Below are 24,640 nucleotides of genomic sequence, written 5' to 3'. Positions count from 1 at the left end.
TCCTTCCTCAGGAATTTTCCATTCCTACAATTTCATAGCACAGGAAAATATGGAGTTTTGCAATGTTCCTGAAATCAGGTAGAGTAAGAGCTGTGAGTGACAAGGCAGCAGGGGCCCAAATCAGTATAAATATCAGCACTTCTGCACACATTAACCATCAGACAGAAGGACTCAGCTCACAACAATCATCCGGACCAGGAGAAAGAGTCGAACTTGAGCCTCTCAAAGCTTCCTAAGATGAAGACGTTCAGTGTTGCAGTTGCAGTGGCCGTCGTGCCCACATTCATTTGTGTTCAGCAGAGCTCTGCTGTCCCAGTCACTGAAGTAAGAACTTGACTTTAACCAAGTGTATTAGCTTACAAGCTGCAAATGTTTGTTTCAGTGCTACAATGTGGTTTCTACTGCACTCAATTCATTAACAGGAGCAGGAGCTGGAGGAGCCAATGAGCATGGACTATCCAGCAGCAGCACATGAGCAGATATTAGTGGACTCATGGAAGGTAAGTAACACTAACTGAGTGAAGGTGGCCAAATTACTTCAGCTAAATGAAAGTGTTTGTTAGAGCAGGTGAAAATAAAGAGCAGTGATGCTGCTGCAGATGAACTCTGTGCTCATGTCTCTTGTGTTTCCTACAGACGCTGTATAACAGCAGACACAAGCGTGGCATCAAGTGTCGCTTTTGCTGTGGCTGCTGCACCCCCGGTATCTGTGGAGTTTGCTGCAGGTTCTGAGGATTCCTGCTCCAACAACCACTCAGCATTAACAAACTGTATGTCACAGTTAATGTGTGAGATTCTACTGTTTTAGTAACATTGTGTCCTCAGTTACTGCCTCAACCACGTGCTTGTATTGCACAGTTTATCACAATAAACTTTATGGTCATGTAGATATAATGTGGATTTTTGTTGTCATTTTAAATGTCGTATTTTCCTTTGTTACATTTGTAAAACTGACTGCTATGCACCGTCCATCCATCAATTCATCCATCAAAGCTGCCATAGGGCTACAGGCAGGGTATATCCTGGACAGTGTTAACACATAGAGAGAAAAGCATTCATGATCACAGTAACCCCTGTAACTGATTCAAAATCACAATTTAACCAAACACCAAAGTGTTCTGACTTTGAGGGGAGACTCTCCAAAATATTCTATTTTTATTTCAAACACATACGCAGTTGGTTACATATGGTTAAAATGATTCAAATGCAGTAAATATATACATTTTTCATATAAATAGAGTCCATAACTTGATTATTGTCTGTAGCCCACATAATTAAACACTTTAGTTAGATAAAACATGTGAGTTTTGATGTTATGTACTGTATAGCCTGTGTAATAAATAAAGATGTAGCCCAATAAGTATAAAATCCAGAAAGCTACACGACATGGGGCAGTTCATTTACAAACACAAGTGTAACTTGAGTTTCACACTGTTTTTTGTTAGAAAATAATCAAATTGTTAAATGCTTAAAGCACACAAAACGTCAGAAATCTGCACTGTCATGAACAACAATGTAAACCTAATTTTTGGATTAACCCTCCGAAGTCTGAATCCCAGCTTGTGCACATCAACCTCACTGATTTGCACAAATACAGTTTATAATGAAGACATGTTAAATATTAAGCACTGAAAACAGTTTGGTTGTTGTTGTTTGGAACGTCATTTAATGCATGTTGTTTTGTTGCCATAGTGATGCCTCCAGGGGAAAATTAGGGAGCAGAGCAAGAATAAGACTGTGGATATATGTTTTGATAGCTTTGGGTTCTCTTTGTTTTTGCCTAACAATCATAAAGAAATGTATTATATTTTGTGTGTGTCCTCATTATTGAGCTTTAACCCTGCATAAAGGCCAAGATGAATCTCTTAGAGTAGAACTTTACAGTAACTATTAGAATAAAAAAAAAAAACACACATTGACTGCTTTAGTTTTTAAGATTCACTTCTGTCTTAAGTATTTTTTGTCTCCATATAAAAGATATCAAAATCTGTGCATACAACTTGATGTAAAAATAATCTATGTACATTCCGCAGTCTATGATGCTAGAATGGCATCGCAGCATTTAAACATGTTTTGAATGAAAACATCAGCATATGAAAACACAACTGAAGAGACACTGCAACCGTATGAAGGAAGACGACTATTTAGTGAAATTTCTACATTTCCCTGAGGATTAACTGCTCTGTAACTTACCAAGAACTAAAGTAAGTTCAAATTTCATTTTATAGACTTAAGATCATTTACTTAAATATAAAGCCTGATTTTCCTGCCTGCCAGGACAGTATTTCTGTACTTTACATTGTGCAAGTCTAGACTATATTTTACATCATAGAGAGGATGATGTGGCTCTATTATTCAGGAAAACAAATGAAGACTTAACTATTTGTCAGCTGTTGTAATATTTGACAAATTATACATAAATTAGAAAATGTTCTTAATCATATCTTAGAGTGACAGAAGCTCTGCTGTTAATCTTAGTATCTGCAGTTTTTACACGCTTACACAAACACACGCAGTTACTGTCCCTCCATTTAGAAAGACAGAGGCATCAGAGTGAGCATCATTCAACACAGACGCTCTCACAACACAAATCCTGACGTCGGTTTGCAATAAATGTAATTTAAAAAATTTACATTCATGTATGCTATATGCATTTTGTCCATTCCAAAGTTGTGAGTCTATACCAGCCAAAATGCTGTCTTTAGCTATTAACATTTGAAATGATGAAGGCACTTGAAAGTAACACAACATTAGCTGCCTTTCCAGAAAAAGACAAAAACCTTTCAGAAGTATAGTATGTAAGGTTTTGTGAGGTTTTCCTCCCAGGCTTCTAGACTTCTGATTGGCCAACATTTCTACACGGTTAGGATTTGGCATGTTCCTGACTTTGTTTTTAGGGTTTACATGTGGAAGGAGATATTTTTTCAAAACTGCACATGTGGACGGGATTTTTTTTAAACGAAAAAGGAAAATTTCCGTTTACAAAAGTGCCCGTGTACGTGTGGACGTAGCCTAAAGTTATCACAAAAAAAGCAAATTCGCTGAACATTCTGAGTTGTTTAGTGATCATTGTTGTTTTCTGTTCCTTGTAGTCAAAATGAATGGAAGCGGAGATGGATCACAAAATAACCGTAATGGTAAGCACATGCACTCAGTCGTAAAATTGATGAAAAACTGATTTTCAGCAGATGTTTATGAATGCTAATTAAAAGATAAAATGATCTTGCAGGCCGACAGGTTAACCCAGAAATGTTTCCAAGAGGAGATCAGGAGCCAGCTTACGAACCTGTTGGTGGAATCTGGGGTTTACTGGAAAGACTTTATGTTACTCTCTATGATATCTTTTTTTGGAGGCTGACTGAGATACTAGATGAATTAGAGGATCGATATGATGTCTTATATATTGACTTTCACAATGTCAATGACGGCAATGTCAACAATGTAAACAATCACAATATTAATGTGAGAGACAATGATGCCAATGTTGACAACAATGAACTGCATGATGATCATAATGCTGTTGTTGTTGTCGGCATTGAAAATGACGATTCTGATGAGGCATTTGAAGACTGTGAGGATGTTCACCCGTACATCCCAGAAGAGGATCCTCAGCCAGGTGTATCCAGGAAGAGGTCTAGAGAGATGGATGTGGAAGATGTGGAGCCCAACAAAAGAATCAGATGGAGCGAGGAGTTTTCTGATGATGACTCTGACTTCATCTCTGCCTGTGATACTGATAGCGAGGGCTGTCCTCATCTTGGTAATATTGCTGATGAGGTACCGCTGTCTGTTGGATCCACGAAAAGGTCCAGAAAGGAAGATGGAGATGAAGAAGAGCCTAATAGCAAAAGATCCAGGCTCGCAAACTCTGATTCGGGGACCAGCTCAATTGTGTATGATCACTCTGAGAGCAGTAGTGATGAACTCTTTGAAGATGCCCATGAAGAGACTGACAACCATGAAACTGGAGGCTCGAGGAAAAGGTCCAGAGAGGATTTGGAAGAAGAAGAGGAATGCTTGCGCGTTTGCAAATTTCAGAGGTGTTCAAATGAGTCCACCAGCACCTGTGATGACAACTAACACTATTTCAACGTGATTTTTCTGTATCCTTTTAGTAGGCTGATGGCCTACTCAGGTGACCCTGAATCCTCCCTTGGTTTTGCTGCCATAAGTTGGGCATACACTGTGCAATTTTTTCAGTCGCGTTATTCAGCTCCTGTTCAAACTCTCCGATTGACTCGTAGGGGTTAGAAGTTCGTAGGTCACGATGCAGGGTCTCATACTATACGGCCCGATGCTCTGTGCAACCTGAGTGCTCACACTGTTCGTCCATAGCATGAAGGTTATAACACAAAATTTTACACTATTTTCACGGTTGTTGTGGTCGCGATAATTTTGTGAAGTCACATCGAAAAGGCTCGGATGAGCTTGGCAGTTCTACAAGTTGTGCCTCCATCGCTTGTGTCCGGATCACACGCTGCACTGCCGTGCTGTTCTGTCTTTTCGCTTTCATCTCTGTGTTTGCGCGTGCGCAGTGAGAGACGCTGCGTTGACACCCTCACGACCCTCAAACAGGTTTGATTTTCTTACGACCAAATGACTGATGATCAGGAGCTGATCGTGAGGTGTTAATCACTTCTCGTTACCCCATGTATACGATGCACGACACACGATTAAGGCCAAACTCGGGTCGATCCCCAAAACAGTTGCACGACTGAAAAATCGGCTCAAAATGGGCCAAAAATCGCACAGTGTATGTCCAGCATTAGGCGTAGGCTGCTGGGGGATTCCCATGATGCACTGGGTGTTTCTTCTTCACCCACTATGTGTTAATAGACCTCTCTGCACTGAATTGTACTTGTTGTTAACCTCTGGCTCTCTTCCACAGAATGTCTTTATCCTGTTTTCCTTCCCCCTCCCCAACCGGTCGCAGCAGATGGCCGCCCCTCCCTGAGCCTGGTTCTGCTGGAGGTTTCTTCCTGTTAAAAGGGAGTTTTTCCTTCCCACTGTCGCCAAAGTGCTTGCTCATAGGGGGTCATTTGATTGTTGGGTTTTTCTTTGTAAGTATACCTTACAATATAAAGCACCTTGAGGTGACTGTTACTGTGATTTGGCACTATATAAAAAAAATTGAATTGAATTTAAAATTTAACTCTTTTTGGAGAGTTGGTACGTTAACTCTGATTTAGTGTTAAACACCAAATCTGTCTGGAGTTGATAATTTAACACTTGGTGTTAAGAGTTTATATATTAACTCTCAAAAGAGTATTTTAGTTTAACTACGTAAGAGTTATCTTCTAATTCATTCTAAAAAGCGGGAATTTTACTGTTCTGAACTTCTAGAAATTTCATTTGGAAATAAACATTTACTAAAAAGACGCAATGGTTTTTGAAAAACATTTATTCTGAACTGTGCACCACAATTTCAAAACATTTTCTGAAAGATGTAACAGTGTACATGTTCTCACTTTCATTAGAATTTTGTTTATTAAAAGGTCTGACATAGGTGAGCTGGTAAATGCAAATAACAGCATTCTCAACACTTATTTCTTCAATACAATATGCATGTCCTTCATTCATCCCTTTGTGGAACTTCAACGCACTTCTGCTCTCCCCATATTCCATCTTCACAAGCATATCCTATGTGGAGACTGAATAAAAATTAGTTGACACTAATTAATGGTACAAATAATCCAGTAATCAATTGCAGCACAGTAAAAAAAAGGAATCCTTTTTGAGCCATTATTTGTGTAAAGTATTTTCCCAAAAGACAAGGACACAGGCAACAGGTAATACTGAACTAAATGCACATGGTTAAACTATTTATAAGAATTTGTTTAAAGAGATGGAATGGAGAACGTGGCTGCAGCTAGGAGTGTCAGCAGAGAGCAGGAACCAGAGGAAAAGCTATCGAGAGACTGATCACCTGGGTCGTGATGGGAACAGTCCAACGGGAATTCTGCATCAATCAGTCAGCGTAATGCCTAAAAGTTTATTCTGATGTAAATATATTAAATTCTTAAAATGAAGAATATGAAAAAAAATCATCAGTGTTTTTAACGACACTGCATTTCATTCATGTGTCTCTATTGGACAGTGTTGTAGAAGTTACAGAAGATAGGAATCAGTTCCACCTTGGCCTGACGTTTGATCACGTTTGGTTGTACTGGCTTTGAGCCTGTTTGTGATACGCTACATCCACATGATACAGCTACTCTAGCTTTTTTTGAAGTGTCGTGAAATATTTTGCTTAAATGTTCTGCAGAACGGATGCAGCGCACATACAGTACAGATATTATCTGAAACAGCATTACACAGTGTTACACCTACTTTACAGTTTCACCACAGTGCAACGTCTCTCAGTATTGTTGAGATGTTTTCTATTATTATGTCCAGTATCAAATTTCTGCTGTACGCAAATCTTTCTATTCTCTCTTTTTCTTCTGTGTGAGGGATTCCTGCATTAATCATGCAGCTTAGAAACTTCATATGCACACCGTGAAAACACCTCCAAATAAATTCAGTGAAAGGTTGTCGAGATAAGGTTGTCTAAAACATTTATGAATGAACTTGTATAGAAAGTGTTTCTAGGAAACATTATCTAACACTTCTACATTCTTTAAAAAAAAGTATGCTTGGTTTAACTTTCAAATAACCAATGAACCAGTCCATCAGCTCAAAGCTATTGTACATTACTGCATTTTTGTCATAATTAGTGGTAAAATTGAATGATGATGAGATGCTCCCCACTCATATAATTACAAATATGGGAAAATATGCTCACTTTACTTTTGCTATCAATGGCTTGGCTCTATTAACAGGTTGTACCACATACGACATGGGCAAGAGTATGAGGCAACAACTCTTAACTGACATCAGCACAAAAACTGTACATCAGGAGCTTCATGTCACTGGTTTCCATTAATGTTTAATTCTTGTCAGACAGAAACAGAAACAGACAGCACATGTTGTAGTATAGTGACTCTGAACTTTTTAATATAATAACATACTGTAGTTCCAAATGCTTGGTACACTGTTCACTGATACAGCAGGATGACCAGATGAAGAAACACTGTCAGACTTTAACAAATGCTAAGCAGTCAAATCATTTCATGTATAACAGTCTATACTTAGTGGTTGATGTGAGAATCGCAGGTAGATATTCTCAGAATCTGCAGCACAATCCACAGACACCAGCATTGCAGCAGCCGCAGCAAAAGCGACACTTCATGCCACGCTTCTGTCTGTGGTACGGCATCTGTGTGAAAGAGGAGAAGAGCAGAGAGTTTATCTTCAGCTGCAAGTCACTTCATTGTTTCTAATTTTATGAAAAGTTGTGAGTGCACAGTTTATTTTAAACATCTCCCTGCATTTGAGAGATCTCACAATTACTGTCTTCATTCATTTATTGAAGTAAACTCACCACCCATGAGTCAGCTGATACCTCCTGATGTTCAGCAGCTGGACTGTCAGTGCTCACAGCCTCTTGTAGCTCTTGCAGTTCTCGTATCTGTAGAGAAAGAAAACAGATCTTAGCATCTTCACAACAAATTCATGCAGAAGAAGCACATTACATGAATTTAACACAGTATGTAACCTCAGCAAATGTGGCAGAGCTCTGCTGAATGCAAATACACATGAGTGCAACGGCCACTGCAACTGCAACGCTGAACGTCTCCATCTTCAGGAGGTTTGAGTGGTTTAAGGTGGTCAGATCCTTTGACTCTCTCGTTGACTCTTGTCAGCTCCTTCGTGATGGTTGACTGAGGGAAACGGTGCTGGTATTTATACTCATTTGCTCCACTGCTGCCTCGTCACTTAGAGTACAGAAACTACTGTCGGGAACAGGCTTGCATCAATAGGACAGGGAAAACCCATATAGTTAAACATCCGAAGGTCAAAGTTCATGCCGACTGAGAAAAGTACAGATTTTCTCCTTCCTCAGGAATTTTCCATTCCTACAATTTCATAGCACAGGAAAATATGGAGTTTTGCAATGTTCCTGAAATCAGGTAGAGTAAGAGCTGTGAGTGACAAGGCAGCAGGGGCCCAAATCAGTATAAATATCAGCACTTCTGCACACATTAACCATCAGACAGAAGGACTCAGCTCACAACAATCATCCGGACCAGGAGAAAGAGTCGAACTTGAGCCTCTCAAAGCTTCCTAAGATGAAGACGTTCAGTGTTGCAGTTGCAGTGGCCGTCGTGCCCACATTCATTTGTGTTCAGCAGAGCTCTGCTGTCCCAGTCACTGAAGTAAGAACTTGACTTTAACCAAGTGTATTAGCTTACAAGCTGCAAATGTTTGTTTCAGTGCTACAATGTGGTTTCTACTGCACTCAATTCATTAACAGGAGCAGGAGCTGGAGGAGCCAATGAGCATGGACTATCCAGCAGCAGCACATGAGCAGATATTAGTGGACTCATGGAAGGTAAGTAACACTAACTGAGTGAAGGTGGCCAAATTACTTCAGCTAAATGAAAGTGTTTGTTAGAGCAGGTGAAAATAAAGAGCAGTGATGCTGCTGCAGATGAACTCTGTGCTCATGTCTCTTGTGTTTCCTACAGACGCTGTATAACACCAGACACAAGCGTGGCATCAAGTGTCGCTTTTGCTGTGGCTGCTGCACCCCCGGTATCTGTGGAGTTTGCTGCAGGTTCTGAGGATTCCTGCTCCAACAACCACTCAGCATTAACAAACTGTATGTCACAGTTAATGTGTGAGATTCTACTGTTTTAGTAACATTGTGTCCTCAGTTACTGCCTCAACCACGTGCTTGTATTGCACAGTTTATCACAATAAACTTTATGGTCATGTAGATATAATGTGGATTTTTGTTGTCATTTTAAATGTCGTATTTTCCTTTGTTACATTTGTAAAACTGACTGCTATGCACCGTCCATCCATCAATTCATCCATCAAAGCTGCCATAGGGCTACAGGCAGGGTATATCCTGGACAGTGTTAACACATAGAGAGAAAAGCATTCATGATCACAGTAACCCCTGTAACTGATTCAAAATCACAATTTAACCAAACACCAAAGTGTTCTGACTTTGAGGGGAGACTCTCCAAAATATTCTATTTTTATTTCAAACACATACGCAGTTGGTTACATATGGTTAAAATGATTCAAATGCAGTAAATATATACATTTTTCATATAAATAGAGTCCATAACTTGATTATTGTCTGTAGCCCACATAATTAAACACTTTAGTTAGATAAAACATGTGAGTTTTGATGTTATGTACTGTATAGCCTGTGTAATAAATAAAGATGTAGCCCAATAAGTATAAAATCCAGAAAGCTACACGACATGGGGCAGTTCATTTACAAACACAAGTGTAACTTGAGTTTCACACTGTTTTTTGTTAGAAAATAATCAAATTGTTAAATGCTTAAAGCACACAAAACGTCAGAAATCTGCACTGTCATGAACAACAATGTAAACCTAATTTTTGGATTAACCCTCCGAAGTCTGAATCCCAGCTTGTGCACATCAACCTCACTGATTTGCACAAATACAGTTTATAATGAAGACATGTTAAATATTAAGCACTGAAAACAGTTTGGTTGTTGTTGTTTGGAACGTCATTTAATGCATGTTGTTTTGTTGCCATAGTGATGCCTCCAGGGGAAAATTAGGGAGCAGAGCAAGAATAAGACTGTGGATATATGTTTTGATAGCTTTGGGTTCTCTTTGTTTTTGCCTAACAATCATAAAGAAATGTATTATATTTTGTGTGTGTCCTCATTATTGAGCTTTAACCCTGCATAAAGGCCAAGATGAATCTCTTAGAGTAGAACTTTACAGTAACTATTAGAATAAAAAAAAAACACACATTGACTGCTTTAGTTTTTAAGATTCACTTCTGTCTTAAGTATTTTTTGTCTCCATATAAAAGATATCAAAATCTGTGCATACAACTTGATGTAAAAATAATCTATGTACATTCCGCAGTCTATGATGCTAGAATGGCATCGCAGCATTTAAACATGTTTTGAATGAAAACATCAGCATATGAAAACACAACTGAAGAGACACTGCAACCGTATGAAGGAAGACGACTATTTAGTGAAATTTCTACATTTCCCTGAGGATTAACTGCTCTGTAACTTACCAAGAACTAAAGTAAGTTCAAATTTCATTTTATAGACTTAAGATCATTTACTTAAATATAAAGCCTGATTTTCCTGCCTGCCAGGACAGTATTTCTGTACTTTACATTGTGCAAGTCTAGACTATATTTTACATCATAGAGAGGATGATGTGGCTCTATTATTCAGGAAAACAAATGAAGACTTAACTATTTGTCAGCTGTTGTAATATTTGACAAATTATACATAAATTAGAAAATGTTCTTAATCATATCTTAGAGTGACAGAAGCTCTGCTGTTAATCTTAGTATCTGCAGTTTTTACACGCTTACACAAACACACGCAGTTACTGTCCCTCCATTTAGAAAGACAGAGGCATCAGAGTGAGCATCATTCAACACAGACGCTCTCACAACACAAATCCTGACGTCGGTTTGCAATAAATGTAATTTAAAAAATTTACATTCATGTATGCTATATGCATTTTGTCCATTCCAAAGTTGTGAGTCTATACCAGCCAAAATGCTGTCTTTAGCTATTAACATTTGAAATGATGAAGGCACTTGAAAGTAACACAACATTAGCTGCCTTTCCAGAAAAAGACAAAAACCTTTCAGAAGTATAGTATGTAAGGTTTTGTGAGGTTTTCCTCCCAGGCTTCTAGACTTCTGATTGGCCAACATTTCTACACGGTTAGGATTTGGCATGTTCCTGACTTTGTTTTTAGGGTTTACATGTGGAAGGAGATATTTTTTCAAAACTGCACATGTGGACGGGATTTTTTTTAAACGAAAAAGGAAAATTTCCGTTTACAAAAGTGCCCGTGTACGTGTGGACGTAGCCTAAAGTTATCACAAAAAAAGCAAATTCGCTGAACATTCTGAGTTGTTTAGTGATCATTGTTGTTTTCTGTTCCTTGTAGTCAAAATGAATGGAAGCGGAGATGGATCACAAAATAACCGTAATGGTAAGCACATGCACTCAGTCGTAAAATTGATGAAAAACTGATTTTCAGCAGATGTTTATGAATGCTAATTAAAAGATAAAATGATCTTGCAGGCCGACAGGTTAACCCAGAAATGTTTCCAAGAGGAGATCAGGAGCCAGCTTACGAACCTGTTGGTGGAATCTGGGGTTTACTGGAAAGACTTTATGTTACTCTCTATGATATCTTTTTTTGGAGGCTGACTGAGATACTAGATGAATTAGAGGATCGATATGATGTCTTATATATTGACTTTCACAATGTCAATGACGGCAATGTCAACAATGTAAACAATCACAATATTAATGTGAGAGACAATGATGCCAATGTTGACAACAATGAACTGCATGATGATCATAATGCTGTTGTTGTTGTCGGCATTGAAAATGACGATTCTGATGAGGCATTTGAAGACTGTGAGGATGTTCACCCGTACATCCCAGAAGAGGATCCTCAGCCAGGTGTATCCAGGAAGAGGTCTAGAGTGATGGATGTGGAAGATGTGGAGCCCAACAAAAGAATCAGATGGAGCGAGGAGTTTTCTGATGATGACTCTGACTTCATCTCTGCCTGTGATACTGATAGCGAGGGCTGTCCTCATCTTGGTAATATTGCTGATGAGGTACCGCTGTCTGTTGGATCCACGAAAAGGTCCAGAAAGGAAGATGGAGATGAAGAAGAGCCTAATAGCAAAAGATCCAGGCTCGCAAACTCTGATTCGGGGACCAGCTCAATTGTGTATGATCACTCTGAGAGCAGTAGTGATGAACTCTTTGAAGATGCCCATGAAGAGACTGACAACCATGAAACTGGAGGCTCGAGGAAAAGGTCCAGAGAGGATTTGGAAGAAGAAGAGGAATGCTTGCGCATTTGCAAATTTCGGAGGTGTTCAAATGAGTCCACCAGCACCTGTGATGACAACTAACACTATTTCAACGTGATTTTTCTGTATCCTTTTAGTAGGCTGATGGCCTACTCAGGTGACCCTGAATCCTCCCTTGGTTTTGCTGCCAGAAGTTGGGCATACACTGTGCAATTTTTTCAGTCGCGTTATTCAGCTCCTGTTCAAACTCTCCAATTGACTCGTAGGGGTTAGAAGTTCGTAGGTCACGATGCAGGGTCTCATACTATACGGCCCGATGCTCTGTGCAACCTGAGTGCTCACACTGTTCGTCCATAGCATGAAGGTTATAACACAAAATTTTACACTATTTTCACGGTTGTTGTGGTCGCGATAATTTTGTGAAGTCACATCGAAAAGGCTCGGATGAGCTTGGCAGTTCTACAAGTTGTGCCTCCATCGCTTGTGTCCGGATCACACGCTGCACTGCCGTGCTGTTCTGTCTTTTCGCTTTCATCTCTGTGTTTGCGCGTGCGCAGTGAGAGACGCTGCGTTGACACCCTCACGACCCTCAAACAGGTTTGATTTTCTTACGACCAAATGACTGATGATCAGGAGCTGATCATGAGGTGTTAATCACTTCTCGTTACCCCATGTATACGATGCACGACACACGATTAAGGCCAAACTCGGGTCGATCCCCAAAACAGTTGCACGACTGAAAAATCGGCTCAAAATGGGCCAAAAATCGCACAGTGTATGTCCAGCATTAGGCGTAGGCTGCTGGGGGATTCCCATGATGCACTGGGTGTTTCTTCTTCACCCACTATGTGTTAATAGACCTCTCTGCACTGAATTGTACTTGTTGTTAACCTCTGGCTCTCTTCCACAGAATGTCTTTATCCTGTTTTCCTTCCCCCTCCCCAACCGGTCGCAGCAGATGGCCGCCCCTCCCTGAGCCTGGTTCTGCTGGAGGTTTCTTCCTGTTAAAAGGGAGTTTTTCCTTCCCACTGTCGCCAAAGTGCTTGCTCATAGGGGGTCATTTGATTGTTGGGTTTTTCTTTGTAAGTATACCTTACAATATAAAGCACCTTGAGGTGACTGTTACTGTGATTTGGCACTATATAAAAAAAATTGAATTGAATTTAAAATTTAACTCTTTTTGGAGAGTTGGTACGTTAACTCTGATTTAGTGTTAAACACCAAATCTGTCTGGAGTTGATAATTTAACACTTGGTGTTAAGAGTTTATATATTAACTCTCAAAAGAGTATTTTAGTTTAACTACGTAAGAGTTATCTTCTAATTCATTCTAAAAAGTGGGAATTTTACTGTTCTGAACTTCTAGAAATTTCTTTTGGAAATAAACATTTACTAAAAAGACGCAATGGTTTTTGAAAAACATTTATTCTGAACTGTGCACCACAATTTCAAAACATTTTCTGAAAGATGTAACAGTATACATGTTCTCACTTTCATTAGAATTTTGTTTATCAAAAGGTCTGACATAGGTGAGCTGGTAAATGCAAATAACAGCATTCTCATCACTTATTTCTTCAATACAATATGCATGTCCTTCATTCATCCCTTTGTGGAACTTCAACGCACTTCTGCTCTCCCCCATATTCCATCTTCACAAGAATATCCTATGTGGAGACTGAATAAAAATTAGTTGACACTAATTAATGGTACAAATAATCCAGTAATCAATTGCAGCACAGTAAAAAAAAGGAATCCTTTTTGAGCCATTATTTGTGTAAAGTATTTTCCCAAAAGACAAGGACACAGGCAACAGGTAATACTGAACTAAATGCACATGGTTAAACTATTTATAAGAATTTGTTTAAAGAGATGGAATGGAGAACGTGGCTGCAGCTAGGAGTGTCAGCAGAGAGCAGGAACCAGAGGAAAAGCTATCGAGAGACTGATCACCTGGGTCGTGATGGGAACAGTCCAACGGGAATTCTGCATCAATCAGTCAGCGTAATGCCTAAAAGTTTATTCTGATGTAAATATATTAAATTCTTAAAATGAAGAATATGAAAAAAATCATCAGTGTTTTTAACGACACTGCATTTCATTCATGTGTCTCTATTGGACAGTGTTGTAGAAGTTACAGAAGATAGGAATCAGTTCCACCTTGGCCTGACGTTTGATCACGTTTGGTTGTACTGGCTTTGAGCCTGTTTGTGATACGCTACATCCACATGATACAGCTACTCTAGCTTTTTTTGAAGTGTCGTGAAATATTTTGCTTAAATGTTCTGCAGAACGGATGCAGCGCACATACAGTACAGATATTATCTGAAACAGCATTACACAGTGTTACACCTACTTTACAGTTTCACCACAGTGCAACGTCTCTCAGTATTGTTGAGATGTTTTCTATTATTATGTCCAGTATCAAATTTCTGCTGTACGCAAATCTTTCTATTCTCTCTTTTTCTTCTGTGTGAGGGATTCCTGCATTAATCATGCAGCTTAGAAACTTCATATGCACACCGTGAAAACACCTCCAAATAAATTCAGTGAAAGGTTGTCGAGATAAGGTTGTCTAAAACATTTATGAATGAACTTGTATAGAAAGTGTTTCTAGGAAACATTATCTAACACTTCTACATTCTTTAAAAAAAAGTATGCTTGGTTTAACTTTCAAATAACCAATGAACCAGTCCATCAGCTCAAAGCTATTGTACATTACTGCATTTTTGTCATAATTAGTGGTAAAATTGAATGATGATGAGATGCTCCCCACTCATATAATTACAAATATGGGAAAATATGCTCACTTTACTTTTGCTATCAATGGCTTGGCTCTATTAACAGGTTGTACCACATACGACATGGGCAAGAGTATGAGGCAACAACTCTTAACTGACATCAGCACAAAAACTGTACATCAGGAGCTTCATGTCACTGGTTTCCATTAATGTTTAATTCTTGTCAGACAGAAACAGAAACAGACAGCACATGTTGTAGTATAGTGACTCTGAACTTTTTAATATAATAACATACTGTAGTTCCAAATGCTTGGTACACTGTTCACTGATACAGCAGGATGACCAGATGAAGAAACACTGTCAGACTTTAACAAATGCTAAGCAGTCAAATCATTTCATGTATAACAGTCTATACTTAGTGGTTGATGTGAGAATCGCAGGTAGATATTCTCAGAATCTGCAGCACAATCCACAGACACCAGCATTGCAGCAGCCGCAGCAAAAGCGACACTTCATGCCACGCTTCTGTCTGTGGTACGGCATCTGTGTGAAAGAGGAGAAGAGCAGAGAGTTTATCTTCAGCTGCAAGTCACTTCATTGTTTCTAATTTTATGAAAAGTTGTGAGTGCACAGTTTATTTTAAACATCTCCCTGCATTTGAGAGATCTCACAATTACTGTCTTCATTCATTTATTGAAGTAAACTCACCACCCATGAGTCAGCTGATACCTCCTGATGTTCAGCAGCTGGACTGTCAGTGCTCACAGCCTCTTGTAGCTCTTGCAGTTCTCGTATCTGTAGAGAAAGAAAACAGATCTTAGCATCTTCACAACAAATTCATGCAGAAGAAGCACATTACATGAATTTAACACAGTATGTAACCTCAGCAAATGTGGCAGAGCTCTGCTGAATGCAAATACACATGAGTGCAACGGCCACTGCAACTGCAACGCTGAACGTCTCCATCTTCAGGAGGTTTGAGTGGTTTAAGGTGGTCAGATCCTTTGACTCTCTCGTTGACTCTTGTCAGCGCCTTTGTGATGGTTGACTGAGGGAAACGGTGCTGGTATTTATACTCATTTGCTCCACTGCTGCCTCGTCACTTAGAGTACAGAAACTACTGTCGGGAACAGGCTTGCATCAATAGGACAGGGAAAACCCATATAGTTAAACATCCGAAGGTCAAAGTTCATGCCGACTGAGAAAAGTACAGATTTTCTCCTTCCTCAGGAATTTTCCATTCCTACAATTTCATAGCACAGGAAAATATGGAGTTTTGCAATGTTCCTGAAATCAGGTAGAGTAAGAGCTGTGAGTGACAAGGCAGCAGGGGCCCAAATCAGTATAAATATCAGCACTTCTGCACACATTAACCATCAGACAGAAGGACTCAGCTCACAACAATCATCCGGACCAGGAGAAAGAGTCGAACTTGAGCCTCTCAAAGCTTCCTAAGATGAAGACGTTCAGTGTTGCAGTTGCAGTGGCCGTCGTGCCCACATTCATTTGTGTTCAGCAGAGCTCTGCTGTCCCAGTCACTGAAGTAAGAACTTGACTTTAACCAAGTGTATTAGCTTACAAGCTGCAAATGTTTGTTTCAGTGCTACAATGTGGTTTCTACTGCACTCAATTCATTAACAGGAGCAGGAGCTGGAGGAGCCAATGAGCATGGACTATCCAGCAGCAGCACATGAGCAGATATTAGTGGACTCATGGAAGGTAAGTAACACTAACTGAGTGAAGGTGGCCAAATTACTTCAGCTAAATGAAAGTGTTTGTTAGAGCAGGTGAAAATAAAGAGCAGTGATGCTGCTGCAGATGAACTCTGTGCTCATGTCTCTTGTGTTTCCTACAGACGCTGTATAACAGCAGACACAAGCGTGGCATCAAGTGTCGCTTTTGCTGTGGCTGCTGCACCCCCGGTATCTGTGGAGTTTGCTGCAGGTTCTGAGGATTCCTGCTCCAACAACCACTCAGTATTAACAAACTGTATGTCACAGTTAATGTGTGAGATTCTACTGTTTTAGTCACATTGTGTCCTCAGTTACTGCCTCAACCACGTGCTTGTATTGCACAGTTTATCACAATAAACTTTTAATTTAAGTGCAATGTGCATTTTTGTTGTCATTTTAAATGTAGCTTTTTCCTTTATTAGACCTTTAAAAATGGCCATCCATCCATCTATCCATTTACATAACCACTTTCTTGTGGGGTGGGCTGGACAGTGTTCACACACAGAGAAACAAGCACTCAAAGTACGAAAGCTATGTCTGGAGCAGTCTTGCATCAGTGGGACTGGGAAATTCCACTGCATCGGAAATGGGAAATTATCCATGTTTGTTTCTTTGCTCTACAACTCCAAGTTTCTTTTTTCAAGCATCATTCTGATACTTTTATTGAAGAACCAAAATATGTACTATTTATATCATTATCATTGATACGTTGTTTCCCTATAATAACTTCAAAAATTTTAATGGCTCATGAAAGAATTCTTTAAACCAACCAAACGGATGAAAACAGATCAGGATCTCGAATGTTTATTTGCTGCAGATAATAACTTTTTAAATACTCAGATTCAATCCGTCAAACTGTGGATGTCATTTGTGAGTTCATTTAAGAATGATGAGATAAGCATATAACCAATATTCTGAAAGCACTGCATGACGTGTTGAGTCCTGTAGAAAATGCGCTTCTGTAGTTGAGTTAAAGAAAAGCTATAAACTCTTTCTTCTATGTTTAGATTTCATACACAGTATAAAGTGCCTAATACAAGCACTGGATTTGTATTAGGCACTGGACTACTACTGGATTTACAGCTGTGTGTGAACCAGCAAAGACAGGCTTACATTTGCATAAACTAAGTTGTTATATTACATCTTAACTCTGTCTTAGTTGCTGGTTCTAATTTCTAAAACCTGTCAGACTCACAGTAAAAGTGCCTCATAGAACCATAGTGTAAGCAACATTTACAGTTACTGTACATAAAACAAAAGAAGGCCTACATCTAAACAGAATTATTATCTCTTAACTCTTCCTTGGCTGCTGTATTTATTTTCTGAAACCTGTCTGGTGTGCTGCTCAATGTTGTTTAAGCAGCTAGGACACGTTTTGTCGCTCATAACTCACAATGGTTCAGCCTGCTCTCATGGGTGAACTTGCAACACTCTGTATTCCCAGCATCTATGCTTGAGCCTGCAGCTTGGAAATTCCAAGTGAAAGGCAAGCCTGCATTTGCTTGTTCACCATAGTTTGTCCTCAAATACCAAAGCAAAAGGAAAGTAATGCTGATTCTTTGAGATATAATGACAAACACGCATAACACACAAAATTATTTTTTTTTAAAGAAGATGGATATATAATGGTGCTGCAGTTGTTTGTATTGCAGTTGCTCACTATTGAGTCCATCCCTCCATCTATTAATCGATCCACCCTCTTATGGTGTTCCTATATTTAGCTTATTGTTGACCATTCATTGTGAATAGCTGTGTAATGGGTTTCATTTTAGGGCTTTTGCCTTTTGGTTCGGGGTCTGTGCACCTGCAAACCGTGAGTGGAGCAGCTCATTTATGTGCTGAAACACCTTGCGAATAAATCCAAGAATCTGTGTGTGTGTTTTTGTGTATACTGTATACTGTAAAGTAGCAGTACTAGTGCAGTGTCCAATGATGTGATAAATCATATGAGCATTCATAAGCCACCCGCTTTGTTTATTTTCCTGTTTACAACTTTTTCACCCCCACAGAAGCTAGTGCTATGGAAGCCCATTTCTGCCAAAAAAAAAAGTATTCATAACTCAAAATTTCGACTCATTAACTCGAAATGTAGCTCAAAATTTTTAATTAATAAGTCGAAATCAGTAATCTACGTGAATGACGTCTTTTCCTTGTTACCTGGAAGCTGAAGCCCTCAGCTACAAATGCTACAGCTAAGCTACCAGTGTTACAGCCAGTCGTGAATGCACAAATTGCTGATTATTTTCAGCGTGACTTCACAAATGATGAAATCCTTGAGTTATTAGCGGAATCACATGGCGTTTCGATCAGCAAACGTACTCCTGAAAGCGCCAATTAGTTGTGATCCGGTTTTGAGTGTGCATTCCACGTAGATTGTTGATTGGCAGAGCTAACTCGAAATTTTGACTTACTTTTCTCAAAATTTGGAATTAATACATTGAAATTTTGAATTTATAAGTCGAAATTTCAAGAAAATGAGTCAAAATTTTGAGTTAATAAGTCGAAATCTTGAGAAAGATAACTTGAAATTCCAAGTTATGGATACTTTTTTTTTTGTGGCAGAAACGGGCTTCCATAAGTTTCAGTAGTCAGTAAAAGCACGGATAAAACAATCTACTGTCTGAAGCAAAAGTAACACCTGACACCTAACAGGATTCTGTTTGATTTTGTGCGAAAGACAAGAGCAAAATGTCAAGAGCCTGCAGTATGAGCCGATCCCTTAGCATACCCCCCCCTCCCCCGCCCCCCCTTTTCTCCTGTGGAGAGAGGCATTGGGAAAATATGTTTTAAAAGAACCACACATACACACACACACACACACACACGCACGCACGCACACACTTATATTTGAGTGATTTTACAGTCATTGTTTTAATTGAATGAATTGAGCACACCAACTGTGAGTCAGCTAACATCTCCTTATGTTAGCTGACTCACAGTTGCAACTGGACTGTCATTGCTTGTTGCCCCCGATAGCTCTTGTGGCTGCTTAAAGAAAACCAGATGTTAGTGTCTTGGCTGCTCATTCATGAATTTAAGTCGGCCTGTTTCGGCAAATGTAGCAGAGCTCTCCTGAAGGGCCCCTGCAACTGCAACATGTTATGTCTTCATTTTCAGGAAGGTTGAATGGTTTATGTTGGTCAGATCCTCTGACTGGCTTCTGTCAGCTCCTTTGTGATGCTTGGCTGCGGTAAAAGGTGCTGGTATTTATACTCATTTGGTCCAAGGTGCCTCATTAGTCACAGTGTAGCATTTCACGACCAGCTTACATCAGCAGTACTCTTAAACTGCGCAGTGTTTTGCTCTGAAAGCATGTATCCTTCAGCAGTGTTGTACAGGAGGCTGTGCAGTGCTCAGGTCTGACCTAACAGGGTGGTATAATTTCATTCAGCTGTTTACGTTGGCTATAAAATATATATATATTCTAAAAAGAAAAAAAAGAATTTAAACTGAATAGATAACAGCCTTTTCACCTCTTATGATGTTCATATATCTGTAACTGTATAAAAGGGCCCAAAGTTCACAGGACAATTCTATTTAAATTCTGATACAGGTGTTTGTAAGTTTATATAAGTTTATAAACTGTTCATTTAATATTTAACCTTCTGTTAGTTTGATCCAGCCCACTGTCTGGTGACATCATCCAGTTAGTAAGATGGCCAGTTTCATGTCGGACGAGCAGTGTTGGTCCGGTGGGGGTGCACTGATTCCTGTGGGATGTGATGTGTGCGTGAATGATAAAAAGCCACACACCCCCCCCCTGTGATTACAACCACAGGAATTGAGCTGTAAGTATAAAGTGCTTCAAACCAAACCTCAAGTTCCTTCTTCCATACTTTTTGACAATTTGGCCTTAGGTGGTGTTCTGGCCGACACACCGGGGTGACCATATTTTTAAAGAGTGAATCAGTGCCACAACCGTGCCTATCCCTGATATCTCCACTCCAGTAACATTAATGGAGAGTTTCTTAGCATCTTTAGTACTCGATGATTTCTAAACACTTGTTGTACAATGTGCTACATGTCTGAGACAACATGCCTTTTGTCCTGTCTTCTTTCTCTCACCCCAACAGATGGCCGCCCCTCCCTGAGCCTGGTTCTGTTTGAGGTTTCTTCCTGTTAAAAGAGAGTTTTTCCTTCCACTGTCGCCAACATGCTTGCTCATAAGGGGGTCATATGATTGTTGGGTTTTTCTCTGCATTATTATTATTGTATCTTACATTCTTCCTTACAATGATGCTAGAAAGATGCGACTGTTATTGTGATTTGGCACTGTTTAAATAAAACTGAATTGAATTAAGACACACAAATATAAATTTGTGTGTTAATTATATTTATTTAATCTATATTTCTAAGCACCTTTAAAACAATGACTTATTGATGTTAGAAATTGATACACATATTAATGACTTTGGAGATATGTAACTTTGGTTTTTTTTTAATTTTCCTCTCACCTCTGATCTGACACTGAAGCGCTGCTGTTACCTTTCAGACAGAAGCAGACAGATGATTATAAGTTTCACTTTTTTTAACATTAAATATATATATATATATATATATATATATATATATATATATATATATATATATATATATATATATATATATATATATACAGAATACATAGAGTTCAATTGATTACATTTGTTTTATTATTTATTTGATAATAGTTTACATGTTACTGGCACTTACTTTAATATACCACAGACTCAGACTGAGATAAAAACGACATAGCCTTTAGGAGCTGCGTGAGATGTCGCAGACTCACCTGTGTGGACTCACCTGCAGGTCGAACTGAACATGCTTTGAAAGAAAAGATGCAGTTTGGTTCCTCTGAGGATGGAGGAAAAGGTCTGTCAGAGTCTTGCAGAGTAACTGCTTATATCTACAGCGGAGTGGAGACGTCAGAGCAGGACGCCTCTTTACACACTCAACAATTATGCGATAAAATTTCACCCAAACTGCCAGTGTGTGTTTCATTTAAAACAGTTAATCTGTCATCAGCGCAGGTGAATGGAAATGTGTGTAATGTGTGTTTTAATTTACTGATCCACCCAGTCATTAAGCAAATGTTTATCTTTCGGTGGAGCACCTTGAATACTTCATGTTCCTCTTGTAGTCATGGAACAGTAAAGAGGTGGTTTGCACATATTTCTACATAAATACAACATTGCTCTTTGGTGTGTACTAAGAATAGAGAAAAATGAGAAAAAATGATCTGAAATGAAAGTGGAAATGTGAACACAATTCTGGAAGCATGATGGTCAATGTAACACTTCAATTCAACTTCCACTGGTCTCACTCAAAAATCATTCTGTTTAATCTCTGAACACAGACTGGATCATTTAGCAAGCTTTGTTCACCTACACGAACGCTGGACTTTTCTAGCAACATGTCTTAAAAATTGATTTATTTTTCCAGGGTTTAAAGGCACAGTCTGTAAAATCTCACCACTAGATGTCAGTAGACTGTAGATTGCAGTCAACTAAATTCTGTTTTCTCACTCCTCTCAAGTCAAGTGCATAATCCCAGTTCTGGTGGTTGCTGTAGAACAACCACATTAATCTATAATCAGTGTTGGGACTAACGCGTTATTAAGTAACGCGTTACAGTAACTACGTTATTATTGTGGTAACGAGCACGGTAACTAGTTATTATGCCAAAACCAGGAACGCGTTACTCGTTACTGGGATTTAGATAGGCTCGTTATTCGTTACTTCGTGTGGTGGCTATCGCGGAGCTTCCACAGATTCAATAACATTAGCAAGTGGTGGAAGCCAGCAGGTGGATGAAGGAAAAGGGAGGCAAGAGGAGAGACCTGAAGCAGCCGCCGGTCCGAGTATCAGGTGAACTGAACTTCAGGTAAGAAGTTATGACCTGCAGTCTATCTGAGTCACATAAACCAAGTTTAGGTGGAGTTTATTTTCGTTATGCTGACTTTTTCGTACTGCGTGCTAGCTAGCATGACGGAGTTTCTATACAGCTGGGTGGGTGCTATGTTACTGATGTTGAACTTTATTTTGTTCATACGGTTAATTATTAGAGTTGCCAACCGTCCCGTAAAAACGGAATCGTCTGGTATTCAGAGAAAATATTACGGGTTTTGTATTGAGGTGAAAAGGAACATTTTGTCCCGGACTTCAGCTACAATGAAAAAGACACAAAGCTGGAGTTATTCTGTGTTTACGCCGCACAGCTGCCTCTTCTTCTCTCATCCTCTGCCCCTCCCTCTCCTGTTGCTACTTCAATCATGAAACTGATCAGTGATCAGCTGATCGGCTTTTCTCTCTTGTTTGTTTATCGCTCACTTTGCGCCAGAAAGAGGAAACCAGCGGATGTCGCGCTAAACAAACTGCGGTCAAGTGAGCCCTCACTTACGAAGTCGCAGTCAAGCTAGCCGCCCCGCCAGCCGCACCGAAAATGTGGTTGCACTACTCTTACGTATATTACGGTATGGGTGAAAACCGGCTTAGAAACGCAGTGTTTTGTGTCCTGACACTATTTTACTTAACAATCCACTCCCATTTTTAGTGTATCTCCACTTTCCCCCCTGTGATCCACAGCCCAAATTACTGTATGATTCAGAGAAAATTAACAATAAAATTTACCCAATTTACTCAACTATACTTTTAATGTCCTCATCTTTGACCTCAGATTACAGGAAAACTGTAAGAGGTGACGCAGATATTTCACTGGATTATGACTCTGGGTGACCCCCACTCTGCACCCTGTGATCCACAGCCAAAATTACTGTACGGATTTTGAGAAAATTCATAGCAAAATCTTCCCATTATGCTTTACTGTACTCCACATATTAACATCTTTGAGCTCCGATTACAGGAAAACTGTAAGAGGTGACACAGATATTTCACTGGATTCTGACTCTGGGGGACCCCCACTCTGCACCCTGTGATCCACAGCCAAAATTACTGTACGGTTTTTGAGAAAATTGATAGTAAACTTTGCACAATTTACTCTACTGTACTCTATATATTCTCATCTTTGAGCTTAGATTAAAGGAAAACTGTAAGAGGTGACGCAGATATCTCACTGGATTATGACTCTGGGTGACCCCCACTCTGCACCCTGTGATCCACAGCAAAAATTACTGTATGGATTTTGAGAAAATTCATAGCAAAATCTTCCCATTTTGCTTTACTGTACTTTATACATTGACATCTTTGAGCTCCGATTACAGGAAAACTGTAAGAGGTGACGCAGATATTTCACTGGGTTATGAATCTAGGCTGACGCCACTCTGCACCCTGTCATCCACAGCCAAAATTACTGTACAGTTTTTGAGAAAATTGATAGTAAACTTTGCACAATTTACTGTACTATACTCTATATATTCTCATCTTTAAGATCAGATTACAGAAAAACTGTAAGAGGTGATGCAGATATTTCACTGGATTATGAATCTAGGCCATCTCCACTCTGCACCCTGTGATCCACAGCCAAAATTACTGTACGGTTTTTGGGAAAATCCATAGTAAATATGCACAATTTACTCTACTGTACTCTATATATTCTCATCTTTGAGCTCAGATTACAGGAAAACTATAAGAGGTGACGCAGATATTTCACTGGATTCTGACTCTAGGCTGTCGCCACTCTTCACCCTGTGATCCACAGAAAAAATTACTGTACGGTTTTTGAGAAAATTGATAGTAAACTTTGCACAATTTACTCTACTGTACTCTATATATTCTCATCTTTGAGCTTAGATTACAGGAAAACTGTAAGAGGTGACGCAGATATCTCACTGGATTATGACTCTGGGTGACCCCCACTCTGCATGCTGTGATCCACAGCAAAAATTACTGTATGGATTTTGAGAAAATTCATAGCAAAATCTTCCCATTTTGCTTTACTGTACTCTACATATTGACATCTTTGGCCTCAGATTACAGGAAAACTATAAGAGGTGACGCAGATATCTCACTGTATTCTGACTCTAGGCTGTCGCCACTCTTCACCCTGTGATCCACAGCCAAAATTACTGTACGGATTTTGAGAAAATTGATAGTAAACTTTGCACAATTTACTCTACTGTACTCTATATATTCTCATCTTTGATCTTAGATTACAGGAAAACTGTAAGAGGTGACGCAGATATCTCACTGGATTATGACTCTGGGTGACCCCCACTCTGCACCCTGTGATCCACAGCAAAAATTACTGTATGGATTTTGAGAAAATTCATAGCAAAATCTTCCCATTTTGCTTTACTGTACTCTACATATTGACATCTTTGGCC

General features: G+C 39.3%; 7 protein-coding genes across 9 annotated transcripts; 5 read left to right on the top strand and 2 right to left on the bottom strand.

The window, feature by feature from the left end:
* Nucleotides 1-237: 237 nt before the first annotated feature.
* On the top strand, nt 238-732 carry LOC146658767 (hepcidin-like). Its single transcript, XM_085421751.1, has 3 exons — nt 238-324; nt 423-500; nt 637-732. Exons 1-3 carry the CDS (start codon nt 238-240, stop codon nt 730-732), a joined length of 261 nt encoding a protein of 86 aa, XP_085277877.1.
* A 2,365-nt stretch (nt 733-3,097) lies between these two features.
* On the top strand, nt 3,098-4,080 carry LOC146658766 (uncharacterized). The gene is made up of 2 exons (XM_085421750.1): nt 3,098-3,137; nt 3,230-4,080. Exons 1-2 carry the CDS (start codon nt 3,098-3,100, stop codon nt 4,078-4,080), a joined length of 891 nt encoding a protein of 296 aa, XP_085277876.1.
* A 3,053-nt stretch (nt 4,081-7,133) lies between these two features.
* On the bottom strand, nt 7,134-7,681 carry LOC146658765 (hepcidin-like). Of its 2 annotated transcripts, none has more exons than XM_085421748.1 (3): nt 7,598-7,681; nt 7,424-7,510; nt 7,134-7,258 (listed from the first exon to the last, which is right to left on the bottom strand). In XM_085421748.1, exons 1-3 carry the CDS (start codon nt 7,679-7,681, stop codon nt 7,166-7,168), a joined length of 264 nt encoding a protein of 87 aa, XP_085277874.1. In that variant the 3' UTR covers nt 7,134-7,165. The 2 variants fall into 2 exon arrangements, with proteins under 2 accessions (XP_085277874.1, XP_085277875.1); XM_085421749.1 differs by having other exon boundaries at nt 7,604-7,681.
* Nucleotides 7,682-8,171: 490 nt separating this feature from the next.
* Nucleotides 8,172-8,666, top strand: LOC146658764 (hepcidin-like). The gene is made up of 3 exons (XM_085421747.1): nt 8,172-8,258; nt 8,357-8,434; nt 8,571-8,666. The coding sequence occupies exons 1-3, from the start codon at nt 8,172-8,174 to the stop codon at nt 8,664-8,666; spliced, it is 261 nt and encodes an 86-aa protein (XP_085277873.1).
* A 2,363-nt stretch (nt 8,667-11,029) lies between these two features.
* On the top strand, nt 11,030-12,012 carry LOC146658763 (uncharacterized). Its single transcript, XM_085421746.1, has 2 exons — nt 11,030-11,069; nt 11,162-12,012. Exons 1-2 carry the CDS (start codon nt 11,030-11,032, stop codon nt 12,010-12,012), a joined length of 891 nt encoding a protein of 296 aa, XP_085277872.1.
* A 3,053-nt stretch (nt 12,013-15,065) lies between these two features.
* Nucleotides 15,066-15,613, bottom strand: LOC146658762 (hepcidin-like). Of its 2 annotated transcripts, none has more exons than XM_085421743.1 (3): nt 15,530-15,613; nt 15,356-15,442; nt 15,066-15,190 (listed from the first exon to the last, which is right to left on the bottom strand). In XM_085421743.1, the coding sequence occupies exons 1-3, from the start codon at nt 15,611-15,613 to the stop codon at nt 15,098-15,100; spliced, it is 264 nt and encodes an 87-aa protein (XP_085277869.1). In that variant the 3' UTR covers nt 15,066-15,097. The 2 variants fall into 2 exon arrangements, with proteins under 2 accessions (XP_085277869.1, XP_085277871.1); XM_085421745.1 differs by having other exon boundaries at nt 15,536-15,613.
* Nucleotides 15,614-16,103: 490 nt separating this feature from the next.
* On the top strand, nt 16,104-16,598 carry LOC146658761 (hepcidin-like). Its single transcript, XM_085421742.1, has 3 exons — nt 16,104-16,190; nt 16,289-16,366; nt 16,503-16,598. Exons 1-3 carry the CDS (start codon nt 16,104-16,106, stop codon nt 16,596-16,598), a joined length of 261 nt encoding a protein of 86 aa, XP_085277868.1.
* Nucleotides 16,599-24,640: the final 8,042 nt, after the last annotated feature.

The sequence above is a fragment of the Rhamphochromis longiceps genome, linkage group LG11, assembly GCF_057381845.1.
Source record: "Rhamphochromis longiceps isolate RC_006_pf linkage group LG11, R_longiceps_female_GT1.1, whole genome shotgun sequence".
Classification (NCBI taxonomy): domain Eukaryota; kingdom Metazoa; phylum Chordata; class Actinopteri; order Cichliformes; family Cichlidae; genus Rhamphochromis; species Rhamphochromis longiceps.
This window is presented reverse-complemented; position numbering and strand designations above follow the sequence as displayed.